The sequence below is a fragment of the Anolis carolinensis genome, chromosome 5 (assembly GCF_035594765.1).
Source record: "Anolis carolinensis isolate JA03-04 chromosome 5, rAnoCar3.1.pri, whole genome shotgun sequence".
NCBI classification, from domain to species: domain Eukaryota; kingdom Metazoa; phylum Chordata; class Lepidosauria; order Squamata; family Dactyloidae; genus Anolis; species Anolis carolinensis.
Genome location: NC_085845.1, coordinates 147,312,442 through 147,334,524, shown reverse-complemented (window position 1 = coordinate 147,334,524; position 22,083 = coordinate 147,312,442). Strand labels below are relative to the sequence as shown.

The 22,083-nt window shown below is 37.8% G+C and overlaps 1 protein-coding gene across 4 annotated transcripts in view; it reads left to right on the top strand.

Moving 5' to 3' along the window:
• slc38a4 (solute carrier family 38 member 4) overlaps positions 1-22,083 on the top strand; it is a 43,744-nt gene that overhangs the window by 3,515 nt on the left and 18,146 nt on the right. Inside the window, exons 1-5 of one of the 4 annotated variants that reach the window (XM_016993815.2) lie at positions 10,270-10,396; positions 15,547-15,608; positions 19,570-19,819; positions 20,678-20,768; positions 20,866-20,981. In XM_016993815.2, the coding sequence (XP_016849304.1) occupies positions 19,692-19,819; positions 20,678-20,768; positions 20,866-20,981 (335 nt within the window). In that variant the 5' untranslated portion in view covers positions 10,270-10,396; positions 15,547-15,608; positions 19,570-19,691. Of the gene's footprint in view, positions 1-10,256; positions 10,397-15,546; positions 15,609-15,698; positions 16,073-19,569; positions 19,820-20,677; positions 20,769-20,865; positions 20,982-22,083 lie in introns of those variants that run through there. The other 3 variants (XM_003221188.4, XM_016993818.2, XM_016993816.2) reach the window with 3 other exon arrangements.

The following is a 22,083-nucleotide window of genomic DNA, read 5'->3' as shown; positions in this document are numbered from 1 at the left end:
AGTTCAAAGCAGATAATGTGGATTATCTGATTTGATAATCTGGATTATATGGCAGTGTAGGAGGCACCTCAGATTTTCAAGATTACATTTGTTTTCATGACAGAAGCGACCTGAGAAACTTCAAGTCACTTCTGGTGTGAGAGAACTAGCCATTTGCAAGGACGTTGCCCAGGGGACGCCCAGATGTTTTACCATCCTGTGGGAGGCTTCTCTCATTTCTCTGCACGGGAAGCTGAAGCTGACAGACAGGAGCTCATCCCACTCCCTGGATTCGAACCGCTGAACTTTTGGTCAGCAGTCCTGCTGGTATAAGAGTTTAACCCAGTGGTTCTCAATCTGTGGGTCCCAAGGTGTTTTGGCCTACAGACAGTTTACACCTGTTAGGATTTTTGGGAGTTGAAGGCCAAAACATCTGGGGACCCACAGGTTGAGTTAAACCCACTGGTTTAACCTATTGCACCACCAGGGGCTTCTTCAAGATAACATGAAGTCACCTTACACAAAGTCATATCAGAGCTCAGAAAAATATGTTTTGCCTACTTCTTCTAGTGTGTTACTGCTAAAACTACAACTCCTGGCATCTTACCAAAACTTTAAGTCAAGCCATTGATCTTTCAAGTCTAGCCTCGTGGATTTTGATTGACAGGGGCCTTCTGGAGTCTTTGATTCATCAGCTATCGATCTTACTATTCAGGTCTGCTAGAGCCTTTCAACTAGAACCAGGATGCATGTAAAGAATGGACTGTAGGATTGAACTATGACATCTTTGGCCCCTTCTACACAGCTATGTATAAAATCCACATTATCTGCTTTGAGCTGGATTATACAGCAGTGTAGACAAAGAATCCTGTTCAAATCAGATAATGTGCATTTTCTGGCAGTGTAGAAGGGGCCTTTGAGAAGAAGTGGAATCATGTTTTGTTGTTATGTGCCGTCAAGTTGTTTCCAACTTATAGCGACCCTAAGGTGAACTCACCATGCAGTTTTCCTGGCAAACTTTGTTTGTAGGGCCTTTGCCTTTAATGCTGAGAGAGTGGACTTGCCATCCATTGGGTTTCCATGACTGAGAATTCATACCCTGGTCTCCAGAGTTGTACTATGTTCATATCACTGCACCATGCTGACCGAGTGTCTAAGAATCAAGTTGTAAGAGCATTTTCGTTGTATGTTTGGGTCTCAGAACTGGCGCATACAAACAAACCTAATTTTATGGCACAGTTTTCCAGAGCCTTGTGAGCAATACAGTAGTAGCTTTTTACTTAATATGGTATGCATAGTGGGTGTTTCCCTTGCAACCCTTTGTTTGGCTTCCAGGAGGAGTTTTTCTCCCTCTTGTAAACAGAGGCATTGTGTAGAGAGGTACACAGGAAGCTATTCAATGCTGAGCAATATCAGTGGTCACCAGTCTAGCTCTATATTAGCTGCAGTCGAATGGTTCCCTGAGTTTCAGACAAGGAATCTTTCTCATCCCAGCCCATTGACTGATCCTTGGACATGGAAAGCATAGGTTCTGCACTTTAAGAAAAACACTGAAATTGGGTGCTGCGGGCTGGGGGATTTAGGAAGTTGAAGTGCAAAAAAGTAACCTTTCCAAGCTCTGTTCAGAGCTATGGTTCATACTCCATACAAGGGGCCTGTCCGTTGCTTCATTTCTAGAAAACGAGAAGCCACAACTTTGTCAGGAAACAACTATCTCTGTTCTGTAAGCCTTCTCCTAAAACAAAGTTCCTGAAAAGTTACTGCAAAAGGAAAATGAAACGGCACTTTTTGTTCTTTATTTGAGTTACTACTATTTTTAAACTCTAAATTTTAAAGAATACCTCAAAACATTTTAAGTAATGGATTTTTAAAAATAACTTTGTATTGTTAGTAATTGTTAAGTCAGCATAAAAACAATAATAATGACCACATAAGATTTATATAATTTTAAAGTAGGTGATGACAACATAAGAATTGGTGAACATTTTCTATACATTGGCTTGGTCATAAACAAAAACAGAGACTGAAGTCAAGAAGTCAGAAGAAAACTAAGACTTGGAAAAACAGCTGTGGAAAAAATAGATAAGATATTCAAGTGTTAAGCTATACTGTTAAATATCAAAATTGGAATCACCCATTCCATAACATTTCTGATTTCTGTGTATGGCCATGAAAGTTAGACAAGAAGAAAACTGACAGGAAGAAAATCAATTAATCTGAAACATAGAATCATAGAAGCATAGAATCATAGTGTTGGAAAAGACTTCATGAGCCATCCAGTCCAACCCCCTGCCAAGAAGCAGGAAAATCTCATTCCAAGTACCCCCGACAGACCTCTGCTTAAAAGCCTCCAAAGAGGGAGCCTCCACCACACTCCGAGGCAGAGAGTTCCACTGCTGAACAGCTTTCACAGTTAGGAAATTCTTCCTAATGTTCAGGTAGAATCTCCTTTCATGTAGTTTGAATCCATTGCTCCACGTCCTAGTCTCCAGGGTAGCAGAAAACAAGCTTGCTCCCTCCCTCCTATGATTTCCCCTCACAAATTGCTTAAAAGAAAAATAAAGGGGGGCAAGGCAAAGTGGAAGTCAGTAGGAAAAGAGCAAGACCACATTACAGAAGAAGTGACTTTATCAAGGAAGCTACACCCCTGAGTTTCAAGATCTGGCTGTTAATAATAGGATCTCTTGGAGGTCTCTCCTTCATAGGGTTGCCATAAGTCAAGGCTGACATGATATCACATAACAATAACAACAATATTACTTTGGCCATTGTTAACTCCCCACACTGTGTTATACATAGTGATATTACATGTAATGTGGTATTACACATAATGTGGGATTCAAAATTAATTTCTGTTGCTTACTCAGGAGTAAGCTGTTTTGTTTTTCCTTATGGATATTTCATACCAGTATTAACTGAAAAGCTCTCAATTCCAGAATTGGGTTTTGGTACTTAACAATGAGACAGGAGTAAGCCCAGAACAAATAACTGAGAGGCACCCAATCATTGGGGAAAGTTCAGTGCAAATATCATGGTAGCCATAGCTCCCTAGCAAGTGTACTTTGGATTGCAGACCATCTAGACCTTTAAGTCACCTCAGAGTCAGGACTATATGGGAATTAATAGTCCATCACAGGTTAAAGTAACTAGTCTGTTCGTATTGGTGTGGTAGTAACACATTCCTGTAGTTAAAATCCATCATATTACACTATGTAACATTATTTTTGTTCCTGAGTTATACATGTCATTTCCTAATTGGTTCTATCATTAAAAAGTTTTATTAAACTGCAAAAACTTTGTTTTTGTGGGACATCCTGCAGCACATTTTGCTATAGTTTTTCAATTAAACAGGAAAGAATGCTATCAAACCAGGAACAGATTTTTTTTTCAAACTTAGTTACATAAGGTTATAGTTGGCTTTTTAATGCTAGCAATTGTAGGAATTTTTCTCCAGAAGAGAACCCTGGTGGATTCTGAGAGTTCTAGTTCAACAAAGCAGCTTTCCAGGTGTCAGCTAGAATGGTACTCCTTACCCAATGCAAATAAAATCTGAATCTCTAGCTTCTTTCAGAGTAATGAAAGGGAAGTGAAGATGAAAGAAACGAGGAAGGCTGCAAGTTCCTGTAATATCCTGACAGTCTACTTTTGTAGACTCAGGTTAGAGTAGGGAGGGAGATGAAAGAAAAAAGAAGGCTCCATTATGTATTGTAAAGGATTGTGACCTCGGGCAAAAAAACTATAAACCTGATTTTCAGTTTTGTTGATTATCGTAGTCAGTAATCATGTCAACGAGAGTGTTTTTCCCCTTTTATGATAAGAATGTTTGAACTATAAGCTACCCTTTTCAGTTGTGTGATTTTTAAAAAGCCAGCTGACTGTTAAGAATGAGGAGAGGCTAGGTGCTTAGGAATATTCCATCTAGGTCTGCAATGAGCCCATGTGTCCAGGATTTAAGAGCAGTGTAAGGGCATAGCTAAGAGTCTCTATCCATTTTCTGACTCTTTTCTTTAAAAAAAAAAATCCCTTTGGTTTCAATAGCAATGACACACATGAACATCCTCTTTAAAAATGTCCCCTTCTCCCCCAAGTACACAAAATGAATAATATATTCTTTCGATCTTGCTTTAAAATGTTTTATGTAATGGATAGAGGAGAGCAGAGTAATACGGTCCTTTATGGGGAATTGTAAACCTCAGTAGAAGGTAGGAATTGCTGAGATTTACAGATCATTGATTTGAGATTTTAAGCTTGCCTTCACTATTAGGTCTCATCCCTGCTCTTCACACAGTCTTCAAAACGACAAGCTACCAACATTTTATTAGGCAGCTTATTGAAGACCTGCAAAAAAATATATATAATTGCACTCTAGTGTTTTTCCAGTGTACAAAAATACCCTTTCTGGTTGACCGGAGTAATTTCAGTTATACAGCTTTCTAAGCATCCTTTTTTAAAAAAAATGCTTGAGTGAGAATATTTTTCTGTTTTAAAGTTTTACAGGAATAAGAGGACTTTGAGAAAAATCACATTGTTGTTTGCAATCTTCCCAAACTTGATGTCCTCCATATAACGTCCAGCCAAAACACAAGCAGATATATGTTTTGTTGTTGCTATAACTCAGAAATGAAATAAACATAATTTTTAAAAAATGGACTTTTTATATCAGTTGGTTCAAGTTGAAAAGAAGGTGACAGGAATAAGAAATTGAAAGACAGCAAAATACATTTATCTTGTATTATGTAGCTGTGGAACTTGAAAAAAATTGAACTACTACTCCCACAATCCTGCAGCCAAACTCTGAAAAAGAAAGAGCCAGAGGATGGAGATTCAGGAAGCATTAATGTATGTCTCCTCTGAAAGGTTTGCTGTTTCTTAGAAGCAGCATGACAGCTATGTGATGCAGAGGTTGCTATGGTGAGTTCACATCCCTTATTTAATGCTGTACCAAAGTAAACAGCCAAGCCATCACAGCCAGCTCTGTTAGGGCTGTTTTTCAGGAAAGCTGTCAACACTTCTGTCACTCATTCCCTCTCTCTCCTCTTGTTTTGATGTAGAACTTGGCTTCTGGGAATGTCTGAGCAAAAAGGAGGGGAAAAACAGAGTACAGATTGCGTATACCATATCTGAAATGCTTGCAACCAAAAGCATTTTGGGTTTTATATATTTTTCATATTTTGGAATACTTGTATTTGTGTATATGTGCCTAATGAGATATCTTAGAAATGGAACCCAAGGCTAAATAGAAAATTCATTTATGTTTCCTATACACCATACGTGTGTCTATGTGTACAATGGACTATCTGAGCCACCAATGTAGACAATTTTAGAGTTTTGGGGATTTTGGAATTCCAGGCAAGGGGTGGTCAACCTGTGGTATTGCTGACCATGAAACACAGCACTTTTCCTTACAGATGCTGTTATTCCATAGATATATTTTAGACATCCAGCAGCATCCAGGGACTCAAGTGTGGGGACCATTGACCTAAAAGAATGTACTTTACTTGGCATTCTTGCACAGTTCCTGTTTTATTCAGGGCAGTTTGTTCACAGATAGCATCAGTGCACCATTCAGATCAAGAGATTAGGTTAGCAATATTTCTGTTCTGATTACAGACATTTTTAAAATTAGGTTCACTGCCTCTGTGGCTCCTTTAATAAATGGCAGTGGCTTTAAAATAAATGGATGACTTTGTTCATTTATAAGAATAACATGTACCCCATCCATAGAGAACTGGAGAAAAAGGGCCCGGTATCCTTTCACTGCTTCTCTTAAATTTTTAAAAGAGTTTTGTTATTATTAATTGTGCAGACTTTTTTTACTGTGATATATTTGTTTCAAAAGCAAATGACAAAAGTGTTTATGGTTATTGTTTTAAAAATCATGGTCTCTAAATTGTATGGTTTTCACGTTTAAGATGCAATGCCTTCACAACTAGTGAGTTCCATAATACATGGCTTGTCTAGTTCTTTCCTTCAAAAATAATGGTCTAGAATGAATAGATATGTATAGCCTTTAAACATGTAATGAGAATAATAAAATGCTTATCTTCTTCTGGGAGTTACATGAGACATAAATGTTTGCAGAGTGAGGCAGAAGAATCACGAGTCTATCATAGGGAAATCTGGAATATGGCAAAATAATTACACAAGAGATCGTCATCAAGTCAAACATCTACTTAAACAAATTGTGTTTTATTATATTAGGCACAGCATGTTTTAGAACATGAATAATGCTGTCTTGTTATCCATATTGGAGTAGAGCAGACCATTTCACAATGTGTTAAGAAGCTGAAATAAATGCAGTAATTAATAAATCAATTTTAAATTATTATTTTTTTCTTTTTAATAAACAATTGGAAAATATTTTAAAGAGATAGCATCATGTGTATGATCTCATATAGCTGTACAATGAGCTATTCATGTTGCCAATGTGATAGTGAGTATAGCCAAAGCAGTATTTTAACTGGAAGATATGTTATGGGACTGGAGGAAGCCCATAATTAAGACTGTTGTATAGAAAGGATGCAGCCTTACCAAATGAGGCCTTCTTTAGTCTGCACTTTATTGCATAACCAGTGTGTGGTGTTACTTCACAGAGTTTACATCACCTTTGAACTAACCGCTTACTGTTTTAACTGTTGATGCTAAAGGCAGAGCTCATGCGTTATTGTTTATACACCTCTGGGCTGTTCTGTATTCAGAAGGCTGTCCACAGACTTTCTCATTGTGGGTTTCTTCCCTCTGTTTATTGGGGGGAGGGGGCATTATTTTTCTTCTACATCTTGGACAAGCGTTTTGGACATGTCCTGAATGAATGTGGAATACCTGTGGCTTAGCCTTGAACTTTCTGAATAGGCAAGTCACAGACTTGTTATCAATATGGCCTCTTGCCAGCTTTGAGACTTGGCTAGATATTTTTATTCCCTGAGCCATATTAGTGAGCGCATCAATTAAGCATTAACTTTTTGTCTATGCCTTTCCATTAATTCAGAATGTCAGGTCACATTCAAGTATCAAAGAACATTGCACTGTGCACATCTCTTCCAGTAGATTTGCCTGGCATGCTTAGCATTCAGCATACTAGAAGTTATTCCTTTTGCTTCAGACACAGTGCATTTGTTTATCTGGTGAAGTAAGACAAGGAGCCCCGGTGGCGAAGTGTGTTAAAGCACTGAGCTGCTGAACTTGCAGACCGAAAGGTCGCAGGTTCAAATCCCGGGAGTGGATTGAGCACCCGCTATTAGCTCCAGCTTCTGCCAACATAGCAGTTTGAAAACATGCCAATGTGAGTAGATAATAGGTACTGCTCCGGTGGGAAGGTAACGGCGCTTCATGCAGTCATGCCAGCAACATGACCTTGGAGGTGTCTACGGACAACGCCGGCTCTTCGGCTTAGAAATGGAGATGAGCACCAACCCCCAGAGTCAGACATGACTGGACTTAATGTCAGGGGAAACCTTTACCTTTACTTAAGACAGGTTAAAGGTATAACTGGTCCAGAGCACTCACCAGATTTCATGATTAAGTAGGGATATAAACCTGAATCACCCACATCCTAATCCAATATTGTAGCTATCATGTTCCTCCTTGCAGAATTGGCAGAAGACATTTTTAGACAGTAGCAAATATCACTGACTAACTTAAGACAAGGTGCATAGCATGTAATGCTAATCCAGTTACCATATTTGAGCATGTGAGACAAAAATCCCACAAACCTATTTCCCTCTCTTTGTTGAATTATAATAATAACGAATAATTCACCCCCAGATCTTCCAATGTGAGCTGGTTCATGTTATCAGGCTCCTTCCTGCTCAGGGCCCCAATTGTTTTCAGTCCTCTACCTTGGTTATGAAACTCATGGCATGGAGGTGTTCTGGTATCTTGAACACACTAGACACTGATCCATGACAGAGACCTATTCTAAATAGGTGCTGCCCACCTCTTCTGTATGTTGTCACTACAACCAATTTGCTTATCCTCTAAATTGCCCAAAGGGAAAAAGAGAGGTCATACTGCTCTATCTTCCTGACTCTCTATCTTGTTCATTTATTTAATAAATTGATGGAAAGTAACAGCAAGAAAAGGGGGGCAGTACTAGAGGTTCCCCCAATGGCAGGCCACTCCACCCTTGAACCACTCCTACCAACAGAGTGTTCAGTTAATATTTAGCAAAAACTATTTTTCTCTTCAAATCTCACTGGTTCTAGTCCTACTTTCTGGTACAGATCTCTTTGTGGACAACTTTTCAGGTATGAGAAGACATGTCTCCTCTTAACGTTCTCAGCTCCTAGCATGCAGAGCAAGCCAGCAAGCTTAACGTGAGGTATTACGTGCATTTGTCATTTCCATCTAATCACTAGTGTTGGAGTTTTCTAGAGTCAGTAGAGCTTCTGCAATGAATTTATTTCAGCCAAGGCTGGCCCTACTAATAGGCGGACTGAGGGAACCATCTCAAGGAACATATACTAAATGGAGTCCCATAGCCTCCTGTCTGCCATACTGGAGCCTCCTGACCATTCCTTGGTGTTGGAAGTCAGTGTTTCATGGACAAAACTGTGTGTTCTGATCCTCTAAAATGAACAGCAACCCTCAGATGTTATGGAAGATATTATCTCAAAACTAGCATTGAAGTAGAATTCCATGAGCAGTCCTTTCAGCTCTTGTATGTGGAATGAGAAAAAAGATAACATCTCATTTGACTTCTCACCTAGCAAATATTGTGACCTTGGCCTTCTGGCCATGGGTCAACCTTTACACTTTGCCTGGAGGGAGCAAGGTCCACATTACTGCATGTCTTCTGAGATATTCTCAGAGTTGAGTTCTGAGTATTTCTTCACTGAATTTAACCACAAAATATTTTCGTTCAGTACTTATTTGTTTTTTTTCCTCGTAAGAGTACTTGAAGATGAGAAAATATATTTGTGAAGGGAGCTATGATATCTTGCTGCTTTCCTGCATTCCAAAGAAATTTGTATTGTTTTTGTCATTATAGGGGGATAGTGAACAACAGGGAAAGCTTATCTTCCAAAACTGTCATCATACTTTCCATGTTAACAGAGATCCACTTTCATCTCAGTATGTCAGGACTTGCTTGGCTTTGCATTTTGCCCTTCGGTTTCTCTTTTAGCAAACATTTCTGTGTGGGTGATTCTACCCGCACAACTTGACTGACTTTTTTCACTGGTTCATCAGCTGCTTGTTCGGACTGGCCCTACCATTAGGCAGAATGGGGTGACAGTCTCAGGAGTGATATGGTTTGTGCTACTATTCTACCCACACTGATCACATTATGACCCACTAAATTTCACCTTGAATGAAGTCCAAAGTAGATTGCAGAAAGATGCCAAAGAATCCGATCTCTTGTGCATTTTGGAATTGAGAACTCCTGTGTTTAGATAAGAGTAATTAATTCAGAATTATTATTCCCAAATGAGAGTAGCACAGAAAGATCTAGACAAGGAGCTTTCTTGGGAGGCTGGGTGGCTATTTGTCAGGGCTACATGAATTGTGCTTTTCCTTCATGGCAGGGGGTTGGACTGGAAGACCCATGTAGTCACTTCCAACTTTATGATTATATGATTGTAGGACTTAGAGGGGATATTTTTGAACTGAGATTCTGATAGACAGCATAAGCAAACTTTTAAAAATTCAGTATTCACATGTAAGACTGGAGAACGGTATGAATATTCACTTGTTAGTATTTAGGCACTGTTACTCAGATGTGTATTATCACATAGTGTTTTACCATTATAACCTTATTTTCTTTTGTTCATTAATGGTTTTCCATTTTGAAGTATTCTACAGTTCTCTACCACCTGCATCTTTCTATCAGACTACATGACCTCTTTGGAAGGGAAATATGTTGTTGGAACTCCTAGTGAAAGATCAAGGCATATCCTTTAATTGGAGAGTAGGAGGAATGGATAAAAATAACATAGTTATTGCCTCTAAGCTCATCTAATACTTGGTTGATACAGCACAAAAATTTAAAAATTTATGGGGCAGGTATCACACAATTATTATGCCTCTTCTATAAAACAAAATAGACTCTCTGCTGTGTCCTAACAGCATGGAAGAAGTTTAAGACAGACTTTCTACAGATGTGCAGTTTGTCCTATTGCCAGGTTCAAAAAGCAAATAGCTCCAGTAACAGTGATGTTTACTTTGAATGTGCACAAATTTTTTTTATCTTTTTTCTTCCCCCTTTTTTTTAAAGAGCTGACGCAAGTCTGACAAAGGGAGGTGTTATCTTCATTGATGATTGGTTTATCTGAAACACTCCCATTTGCCTTTAAAACGTTGTCTCTAGATGTATACGGTCTTTCTTGAGGAAACTCTGAAAGGTAGCTGCCATTTTCTAATTAATTTTAAATTTTAATGTGGAGAGGGGAACCAAAAACAAACGAACAGCCACACAGAGGTAATTTCTTTTGCAACACGTGTTTTACTGTTAGTTATTTAATTATTAAAGATAAATAGTAAAGGTTGGTGTGGTGAACTTAATTTCTAAATTTCTTCAGTAACTGGATTTGATTTTTTTTGTAGAAATTCAATATTGTATTTGATTTTATAATTTAGCTATATTTCTCTAGGTTGTATTTATTTACTGCATTAATAATTGACACATTAAAGTTATACATTGAATACATCATAGATCTTTTCACAATGAAAGATGCTAGCACCACAATTCTCTAAATAGATTATCTCTGTGATTTTCTTTTTAAATCTTATCTGCAAACTCAAAGCTTGGGAACATTACCTTTTTTTAACTAGAAACCCCTGGGCAGAATAGGTATTCTTGAAGTTGTAGTTAAAACTTTTGCGCTGTGGAACATTTTTACAATTTCAATTAAAGTCCCATTGATCTAGAATTAAGGTGTTTTCTTTCAATTTTTTGTTAGTTATTTTATTACTATCCTGTGTTTTATTAATGGAACTCAAGGCAAAATCGGAGACCCAGGTGGGCTCCCATTAAAGTTCCAGTTTGAACTAGGCCTGTTGAAATTCCATGAAATTGTTTTATCATGTCTCATTCATTTATACCCAGAGAGCATGGAATTTAATTCAGTGCAATTCCATGTTTATTTTAGGTTATCGTGGCATACAAGTCGTGTAACCTGAAAACAAGAATGTTGTCAAGTTTATGGTCTTGAAGATTCTGTGCATTCTTCAAATTATAAGGAACAAACTCTGTTTTTATAAGGAGTGTTATTATTAATGTGGATGTGGAAGCAACTTACTATTTCAGAACATGTGATTCCCAAGATCCTAGAACTGAATCCTCCTCTGGTGCCTTCTGTTTTGGATTGCAGCCTCCACATCTCCATGGTTATGCTTTGGTTATGGGAGTTGTAGTTCAAGATATCTGGAAGATATCTGGTTGGGCAAAATACCTTAAAATATGTAGGTACAATATAGGCCTGCACAATCCTTCTGTTTCCTTAAAAATTAAAATAATGGAAACCACTGCAACAGATGAGTCTAAAAATACATCAGGAATTCTCTCCCATAGGCAAAACTGTGTTTCACATTATCATTGCTTTCTGATAACATCTATATACCTGAGGTAGGTAATATACCACTGTGCTGGTAACAGATGTGCCGGTGGTTAATATCTACAGCATTGGGACCTAAATCTCAGTACTTACATGTAAACTAATTTAATGTGTTTTGGTTATTATAAAATCAGTGTTTTAATTGGATTCATTGTTTAATGTGTTACAAAATTCGTATCACATATCGGCCTAAATCTCATTGGCAGTCTTGGTCTGTAATAGGGCTTGAACCAATAAGGCTTACAACCTCATCAAATGAGGCAATTTGCCAACCATATGCCACTTGCTCTCCCCTTTTGCCATGGAGCCCATTATACAACAAACATCTACTTCCAGTCGAGCTCTGTGGCAAAAGAGGAGAGAAAGTGGTGTATGCTGCTGCCATTGCAACACTTGTTTCCCATGTTGCCTTTGAAATAATAGGAGGAAGCCAGGCAGCGGACACTTCCTTCTATGGGATGGGGCCGGTGGTGTGTCAAGTAATACGGAGCATGGGCAGTGGGTTCCCCACGCTTCCACTGGGATCCCACGGATTTGTCGGGATGCCTGGCGAATCCAATAGCCAATGTGATAAGGTTCTAAATCCATGTGTTGACTTAACTGTAAACAATTGAAAGGATCTCCTCTAGCTAACAATCACCAACAGGATGACTTTTTTGATAATACTACTTTTTTTGGTAATACTCTTTTTGTAACATTGTAAGTTGCTTTGGTTCTTCATTGGGAGAAATGTTGTATACAAATCAAATAAATGAATTCATCTTACTGAGGCAGCAATGCCAATGGTGCCAAGATGAGCAGAAGCTCTGGTAGTGCAGAACCTCTAATTTAGGACCACACTAGACCACCTCAGAGCAGCTGAGGCTTCCCATTAAGGTCAGAGCAACTGAGAGAACAGCAGTAAAATCAGAAATGCAGGGGGTTGGACTAGATGGCCCATGTGGTCTCTTTCCGCTGTATGATTCTATGACAATAGATTCACTGGTTAGCCCAGATACTGCATGCACCATCAGTGGAAAGTAAATTAAAGATATTAACTCAAATTTGCTTTGGATCCAATTAGCTAACTAAATTGTGGAAATGACATTGACATAAAAGTATGTCCTAATTCATTTCAATAGGACTGACTTCTGAAGAGGTGTCTTTAGAACCATAGCCTTAAAGCCAAATTCTATAACTGCCATGTCAAAAGGAACTCCCACTGACTAAAATAGGGTTTGTTCTAAGGTACTGGGATTCAAGATTTCAGCCTTAGTCATGTCATTTGCTTGTGTTGATTCAACCCCATGTTCCTGTGTGCCTGCTATGAAATTTGAACTTTGCCACATGTACTGGCCTTGGTTGAGTTTATCAGGGTCGTATATTATGTGAAGAACAGAGGGCAGTCAAGTGAACTTGATCCAAAGAAAAGTATGGCAGTAGCATATTGATTTTTTGTTGCATGCTTTGTCGGTGATGGGAGCGGTTTCAAGTACAGCCAATGGAGAATGCAGAAATAGTTAGGTAGAGGGTTCATATGTTTCTAACTCCTGATGTATAACAAATCTAGTGCCCAGTTGGTTTCCAGCCTTTATTCAAGGTCTCAATTTAGCATGAACAGTCCTAATTAAGACTTCGTTGTCCCATTTTCCAGTTACTTTTAAAGTATCCTAATTTCTCTTTCCTGTTCCTGTTTTCCCCTTTGTCCTTAGCCCATTTCAGTTGCCGCAAACTGAATTAATTGTAAAACAGTAAATGCTATGGAATCCTGGATTTGTCATTTGGTGAGGCCCCGGCACTCTTTGGCAGAAAAATCTAAAGACCTTGTAAAGCTGCAGCTTCCATGATTCCATAGCATTTAACCGTGCATTATAAGAAACTTTCTGTCTCATTACAAATCAGTTGAGATGTTGACGTATTTTGGGGAGACCATTTTGAAAATTCCATAACCTGCATTTGATGGGTGCAAAATTGTATAATTAGAGGGCTTTACCTTATGATGCTCCTAGAGGGTGACCTCTCCCCTCCAAGTTCTAATTGGTTCCCAATTATTGCTGTTTTTAGTCAGGGTATGATGGTCTGTCTCTTCAAACTAGGTTTTTCACTATTTTGGTATTTACTGAATATTGATAAATGTAATTGCTTTCCTTTAAAATCTGTGTTCAATAGTATTCTTCATTACCCTGAGTTCTTTTTTTAAGGTGGTTCTCATCACAGTGAGTGGAATATAATAAATAACATGGATGAAGGCGCTCTCCAGCTTTGATTTTATTTAACTAGACATACAACCTCATCCCATTTAGGGCAGAAGGCAGGGGAATCATCTTCTTACTGTAGTGTTTCATGTATTTCCATTTTTAAGAAAAACTGATAATTTATTCACTGTCATCACACATGATGGAGTCTGTCTCTTTCTATATAAATCCTCCGCTTACTGAACAAATCCTCTGCTTACTGAACAAAATCTTCCACTTACCACATGGGGAAGTGTGATCTCCATCCATGTCATTTTCCTTTTTTATATATCTATAAAAAGCAAGCATTGCTATTGCTATATAGAGATATATCAAAATTGTGCATTTTCTGAAGAAAAACCTTTTTAAAAATGACAATTAAGGTTGCACGCAAAATGATAATGATGACAAAAGGAGCATCGAGGCACATTTAAAGACGACTCACAGAATGCCCACACTTTCATGTCACTAAAATGATTTAAAAGAAAGAAATTTGTCAGTTGCCGTCCCACCTTAAAATAAGCACCTTTAGCCATTTCTACGTGAATAGGGAGCTCTGGAGTTGATTTCTGTGTCCCCTTGGGGAGATAGGGTGGGATATATTATTATTTTCCCTGACTACAGAAACCTCAATTTTGAGATACTTTAGAAACTGAGTCCCATGAGCAACTGATGAAAGTACTTTTGCATTGTTGAATGGGCCCTGTGGGACTCCATCTATAAAATGTGTAGAAACAGGGGAAAGCCAACATATGAGATTCACAGATCCAGCATGGTGCATTTGACTGTGCCTCTGCAGACCAGATTTTAGAATCCACACTCAGCCATTGAAACTCAGCAGGTGATTTTCATCAAAGCCTCAGAGAAAATCAAAGACAGCCCCATCCCCCACTAAACAAATCTTGCCATGAAACCCCTGTCATAGGTTTGCCATATGTTGGAAACAACTTGAAGGCACACAACAACCAAACAAGTCACAGACAGAAAGTACTGGCCTCAGATAGGTTCCACAATTGCATCTGCATTGAAAAATGCATTGCAACCACACAAAGAGCCCAGTGTAGTGTAGTGGCTTGCGTGTTGGACTAGAACTGTGGAAGTCCAGGACCAGAATTCTTGCTCAGTCATGGAAACCCGCCAAATGACTTTGTGTAGGTCACAGACTCATAGCCTTAAAGGAAGACAATGGGAAAATATCCCTCCTGGGCAAATCATGCCAATAAAAACCCTATGAAGATATCACAAAAAGCTTACGTCAACTTGAAGACACATAAAAACAACCCACATGGGCACTGAGATGCTAATGCACCTTTGCACAATACTGGTTGTGCAGTGCAAAGATTTCCCTTACTAGATCATGGGAATTTTGTTTTTATCCTAATGCATTTTCTAATCCCAAATCTCATCTGAAAATAAACAGGAAGCAGAAATTATAATTCTTACAGGAATCGACAATTGTATGTTAAATTAAACCCGAGAAAGAGAGATACATATAAATCCTGAATTTTTTTCTTTGTTGGAAGGGGGAGGGGGGTTGCTATTGTTTCTCAGTCTTCTTTTTAACTTTTTTCATGGGAGCCTTTAACTTTCAGTTATAGTTACTATCTTTTTCAGTTCAAATCTAGATTTGTGTGTGCTGGACTTATAAATCAGTTTGACAGAAGAGAAAATACCTGTTATTATGCCCACTAGCACAAAGAAGGCAAGGCAGTCTTGTGTTCCTTTAACTAGAGTCCCGTCTATCTCAGGAGACAAGATCCCTGCAGTGTAACTCTAACTAACTTTCCCTGACCTAATGACAGATCACTCCCAGTTGCAAGACCAGAGCAATCACAGAGAAGATTATGCAGTTTGGCGATCTCTGGTAGGAAACCTTATTAAGAAGTTTGATCTCTTTTCTTTTCTTTTCTTTGCCTTTTTAAACATTTAAGGCTACAGAGTTTAAATAATGATTTTGGCTATCTGCCTTTCCACCTAAAATCTGCTCTAACTTCTAGCTGGTGTTTTGGTACTGAAGACGAGTTTAGTATTTTATGTACATCTATGGACCTCATGTGCCTGTGCTGTTGTGCTATAAATAAATATGTGACTGAATGTTTGTTGGGAATGGCATGTTTGCATCGAACTGAACAGTGGCTGTTTGGTAGTGATCTAGAGATTAATTTTCTTGTGTTAAAGAGTTAGGAAATACGTACTTGTCAAATAAACTAAATATGAAGCTGAAGAAAGAGGAAGAAATGACAAGTGCACTATGGCAGATTCTGTTACTAGTTTTAGTTCTACAATGTTTGGCTCATCTTCCTGAATACAATCAGGAATTGCTGTCTCGTAAGTGTACACAAGATTGTAATTTAAATGTATAGATGGTGTTTTCAAGATGTATTTTCTGTTATGTAGCAATGATACCAGCAGACATTGGATTTAATATAATGTGCTGTTAATTCTTTGACAGCTACTATTTGAGTTAGTTTCCTTTCCTTTGAAAATTGGCCATTCTTAACAATAGTCTTTGTCGTAAAAAGTACATGTTCTTGAGCCACTAAATTATATTAGTGAGCTCTTAGTGTTTCATACATTACATACTTTAGAAATTGAAAGGAATTAATTTATTATTTATCTGTGCATTTGGCTCATAGATGTGAACTGTTGTTAATCTAATTGGCCAATTAAATGCCAATTAAAGTGGTTGTCCAGTTTATGTAATACACCAGGGCTCCATTTCATCCAATAGAAAACCAGAATTTATGCTCATGCATCCCTAAGGGATATTTTGGCAATAAGCCTAAGAGAGTGAGACAGATTTATCATTGGAATTATATCAGTGCAATTCACATTTAAGAAAATTTACATAAATTCCATCCCATTTACGTCTGGTCATTGAAATTGCATACCAGTGTAAATGAATTATAGTTAGTCTATTAGTCAAACATATTGGTATCTGTGACCAATTGATAAGGAATGAGATTTTCATTATTGTTCTCGTTATGTATAGAGGAAAGAAACAGTAGCCCTCCTGATATTGTTGGACTGCACTTCCTACCACCATTGGCCATGATGTCTGAGAGTGATGGAAGTCAAGAATCCAACAATATCTGAAGAGTCACATGTTCCACAACCCTGCTGTATAGATCAAACATAAAATGCTACTATGTGGAGACTGTAGAGTTCAATTCTCAACCAGGGAAAAGTGGCAAAATCTGCAATTACATTGAGAAAGCATGAACCAGTGGGTCAATGCAAAAGCTAGACAATGGAGACCATCTCTTTGAAGATTCCTACACCCTAGCCTCCTCTATTTCTTCTTCTCCATATGCCTCTTCTTTTTTTTCTCTCAACCCCCACCATTAATACAGTAAAATTAATAGTACTTTTTGAAAGCCCTGGAGATGAAGCAAACATTTAGGAACTTGCCTGAAAAGAAGATGGCAGAAAGAATAATGATGTGAAAGAAAGAGGAATACTGGACAAGCCAATAATTGGTGATGTCCTTGACAGGACTTTTGTATCAAGGGAAGGTTTGTTGAACCTCTTATAACTCAATATATAACTCCTGAGAATCAAGCAGCTTCTGGAAACCTCCAGGTTGAGGTGGGGGCTATTAATTGTGGATTTGAACAAATCATAATGTTTAAAGATGAAGAGACAAAATATCCCTATGAGGGAAAAAAGGCAGGAGCTAGCTTTCCTTGAGGTCTTTTTGATATTTGGTTAATGTGTGGTACAGTAGAGTCTCACTTATCCAACGTAAACGGGCCGGCAGAATGTTGGATAAGCGAATATGTTGGATAATAAGGAGGGATTAAGGAAAAGCCTATTAAACATCAAATTAGGTTATGATTTTACAAATTAAGCACCAAAACATCATGTTATACAACAAATTTGACATAAAAAGTAGTTCAATACACAGTAATGCTATGTAGTAATTACTGTATTTACGAATTTAGCACCAAAATATCACGATGTATTGAAAAACATTGACTACAAAAATGTGTTGGATAATCCAGAATGTTGGATAGGCGAGTGTTGGATAAGTGAGACTCTACTGTACTTGAGAAAAAAGGAGAAATCAATTAAATAGACATGCATAGTTTGCTGCTTTTGAGCTTGGTATATTGCTTGTGGACATTCTCTTTACTGATTCCACTCTGTTGAACTTATTTTTGCATGAAACCTGGAATCATGAGGGCTCTTACCTCTCCCATAACAATAGATGTTCAGTTCACACACACACATACACAATGATCTGGAAAATTGGATCATCAATGTAGTTGAGCCTTTTCAGGAACTATCAGTCATAATCGTACTAAATGATTAAGCATTAAGAAATGTTAAGGTAGCCATTCTAATAAGCAATCCTAGGAATAATAAGACTGCCTGCAATCTATCGTTTGCATGCTTACTTGAACACAGCTTACTTGAACAGTGAACACATGGAAAGCATTTCCAAGTACACATTGTGCTTGTCAGAGTCCTCATATTTAACATTTCATTGATCATATATGGAAAGAGTAATGTGCCCTCACCTTACAAGTCCCCACAAATAGCCAACATTAATCTGTCTGTCAACGTTAAGCCTTCCTTCCTCACACAGACCTTTAAAAAAGTCCAGGATCACTGTGTCTTAGCAGTGTTGCCCAATTGTTTGACACTGAATATTCCTCACCTTGAGTAGTCGGGTACCCAGAGTATCTTCCTGGCCAAATACTGGAAAGAAGGCTTTATTTAAAGTATGGGTTGTTTTGTACGACCCAGTAAATGTAATCTGTAAGTTAAAATGTAACATCACAGTTGGCACATTTTGGACCAGCAGATTTTATAATATGTATTCACTGTACTTCTTTTCTAAGGATATTTTTACAAGTGATACTAAAATACTTTTCCATATGGAGTGTATTATATATGATCACAGTCATGTTGAGGCAGAAGATATAATCAAAAAATGTTCCGCTTATATCAAATGTATATTCTATCAAGTGTGTTTCATGCATCTAAATTAAGGCAGATTTCAAGAAAATATATTTTCCTCCAAAATAATAATGTTATTAAAATGTGAACATTATGCTTCCTATTTGTGTGCACACTACCACGCGTGTCATTCTAGAGCCAGTATTGCATGGTAATTTGAGGAAGGTACTCTGACCAGGGTTTGAATCCCCACTCAGTCATGGAACCCCATTGTCAGGTTGAAATGCCTTGAAGGTACATAACAACAAATATACTTCATTCATAACTGGTTTTTATTTAACTCTTTATTTCAGGTGAGTGGGGAAATGACATTAACAGAGGCTTCCAATCAAGCTTCCTAGTCTATCCATTAAGTTGGAATACTTTTATAAATATAGTGTTGCATATCAGCAGTAAATACAGTTACTTGCACACTGGCATGGAAAGGCCTAATTATAATACTATAAGAGTTTATTTTTGTCAAGCATGCATTTAGGGTTTTCTTTTCATTTGGGGTTTCATTTTCATAGTGATCTAAGAAGTATTTTCAATCATTTTAAGGTAATCGTTTACAAATATACTTGTGCTAAACTCTTAATTCTAATTGTCCTTGTATTTCTTTTTATTCCCATCTGCCTTTTAAATTGACTCAAAGAAATCAAATACTGAATTATATTGGAAGAAACAGCTTGATTATTGTATGATGGAAATGGTTCCTTTTTACTTCTGTTGGAGAAGAATATCTGAACAGCACTTTAATCTATACATTATTTTGCCAGGAAAGGAAGCTAGTTACGAGAAAACAATGAACTGAGTGATGCTCACACATTCACTGACTTTTGAGAATATTTCTAATGAGCCCTTTTCTGCCCTGTTTATAGAACAGAGTGTTCCGAGAGTCAACATATTGTGTCGGCAGACCCTTTAACGCAGAAGGTACAGTTCTGTTGACACTGAAGACACCTCAGAGTGTGTCCGTGTGTGTGTGTACTAGAAATTGCTGATGGCTCAAATGGATCGCATGGAACTGAAAAAAGTCAACACAGAACTTGATGAGGAGAGCAACAGCGGGGAAAGCACTGAAGACACCTACACCGACATGGGAGATCCAGAGAAGTCCACCATTAGCAGGTAGCAAAGGATTTTCATTGCAGGGACACCAAAACAAATGTATGAAAGGTGAAATAATTTTCCTTGAGAATACCCAGAGGATTCAAGATTTGGTCCTACACAAGAAAACATGCCTGTTTGTTCCGTGAATTGAGAACAGTTTGCATTTTTACATAGATTTGTTCTGGAAAGTCACACTAATCAATGATTTCTGATGATTTGCCTGTGCCCTTTCATGGTTGGTTTCTTAGTTCTGAGTTAGTTCTGGGTTATGACTTATTTTACTTCAATTTTCATTTTATTCATTGCTGTCTAAAAGGCTCTTAGTATTGTTATTTATGAAGTGATTATATATGTATTTGAAAAATAGGTATTTTATATTCATATTTTATGTTACTATGTTCCATTTGTTGTTCGTTTTTCACCTTGTAAACAAATTCAGTCCTTAAAGGCTGGTTTGAAATTTGCTAATACATACATACATGTATATAATATTCTTCTTAGTTTACATGGTCCTGCTCCCCATTTGAACCTTTAGTCATCATGAGTCAGAAAGGACTTGAAGGCACAAATATTGCACTGAGCTTTGTTGTTGTTCTTATTTGCCCTGAGGTTGTTTCCAACTTATGATGACCCTAAGGCAAATCTATCATGAGGTTTTCTTGGCAACATTTCTTAAGAAGGACTTTGCCTTTGTCTTCCTCCCAAGCAAATCTTACAAGCTGTGTTCATTTTTAATTTATTGGTTTTCCCCAAACCCTTTCCATTAATTTGTCTGGTGCCATAATGTTTCAAAGCATGAAGTGCAATCAAAATGGCCTATTAAAGTGATGTGGCATTTATTTTTTCTTTTCTTGTTTCTCCCCTTTATCATTTCAGTCAGTTTGTAGGTGACGATGCAGAAAGTCAGAAGTTCCTTACCAATGGCTTCCTTGGTAAAAAGAAATTGGAAAACTATACAGAGGAATATGTAAGTTTATTCGCAATGGGTGAGTTGTACAGCTGTCATTGCACACACACACACAGTATAACTAATGATCCACTTTCATTGTTGTTTTTTCCAACAGCATCCAGGAAATATTTCATTTGGGATCTCAGCATTTAACCTGAGCAATGCCATCATGGGCAGTGGCATCTTAGGGTTGTCCTATGCCATGGCCAACACTGGAATTGTACTTTTCATGTAGGTATCCAACGTGTAGTATAGGAAAAATGGCTTAAAGAATTGAGGGGGAGTAGTTTGGTTCTAAAATATCTGGAAATAAGAAGTTATCATTCCATTCTATGCAGAGTTCAGAAAGGTTAGTTTTTTTGGACTACAGCTCCCAGAATTCCCCAGCCATCATGGTCACTTTTACAAATTCTGATTTTGTATATAATATCTCTCATGTCTCTTCACTATATGTGTGTGTGTGTGTGTTATCCAATTTTATGCAGTCTCAGAATGTCCCCAATATTGGTCCACATATGTTTTACTGCTTTTCCCTTTCAGATAAGAATGGTACTAGGGGGGGAAATAGTGTATTGACAGAAGAAGCCAAGAGACATTCACAGTTCATATGTTGTGTAATTTACATTTTATGTATCCTTTGTAATACATTAAGTAGCATTTAGAAACAGAACAGTTCCCAACTTTGGTCAGAGCTTGGAAGTAATTAATCACAAACAGCTTGTTATGAATCCATCTCCTCAACAATAAGGGTATTACTATATTACAACACGATTTTAACCTGTAGTACTATAGTAGCTTTTAGTTCCTTATTATAGTTCTTTGCATATGACTTCTGCTATGCCTGTCTCTGTTCAGGTGGTCTTGACAGCCAGTTCCGTTGTCATAGAATCATAGAATAGTAGAGTTGGAAGAGACCTCATGGGCCATCCAGTCCAACCCCCTCTAAGAAGCAGGAAAAAGCATTCAAAGCACCCCCGACAGATGGCCATCCAGCCTCTGCTTAAAAGCCTCCAAAGAAGGAGCCTCCACCACAGCCCGGGGGAGAGAGTTCCACTGCCGAACAGCCCTCACAGTCAGGAAGTTCTTCCTGATGTTCAGGTGGAATCTCCTTTCCTGTAGTTTGTACAAAAGTGTAAAACATGAAGGCACACAAGCTTCCATTTTTCTTATGATATGGAAGGAGAAAGAGTTGAACTGTGCCATACTCTCTAGCACAGTCTAGCTATAATTTAAGTGTCTTTACATATAGGATATCCCAATATCCTAAGCATTCACATATAGGTGAAATAAATCCCTGTAAATAGATTGTATGTCTTAAATATTTCAACATGGG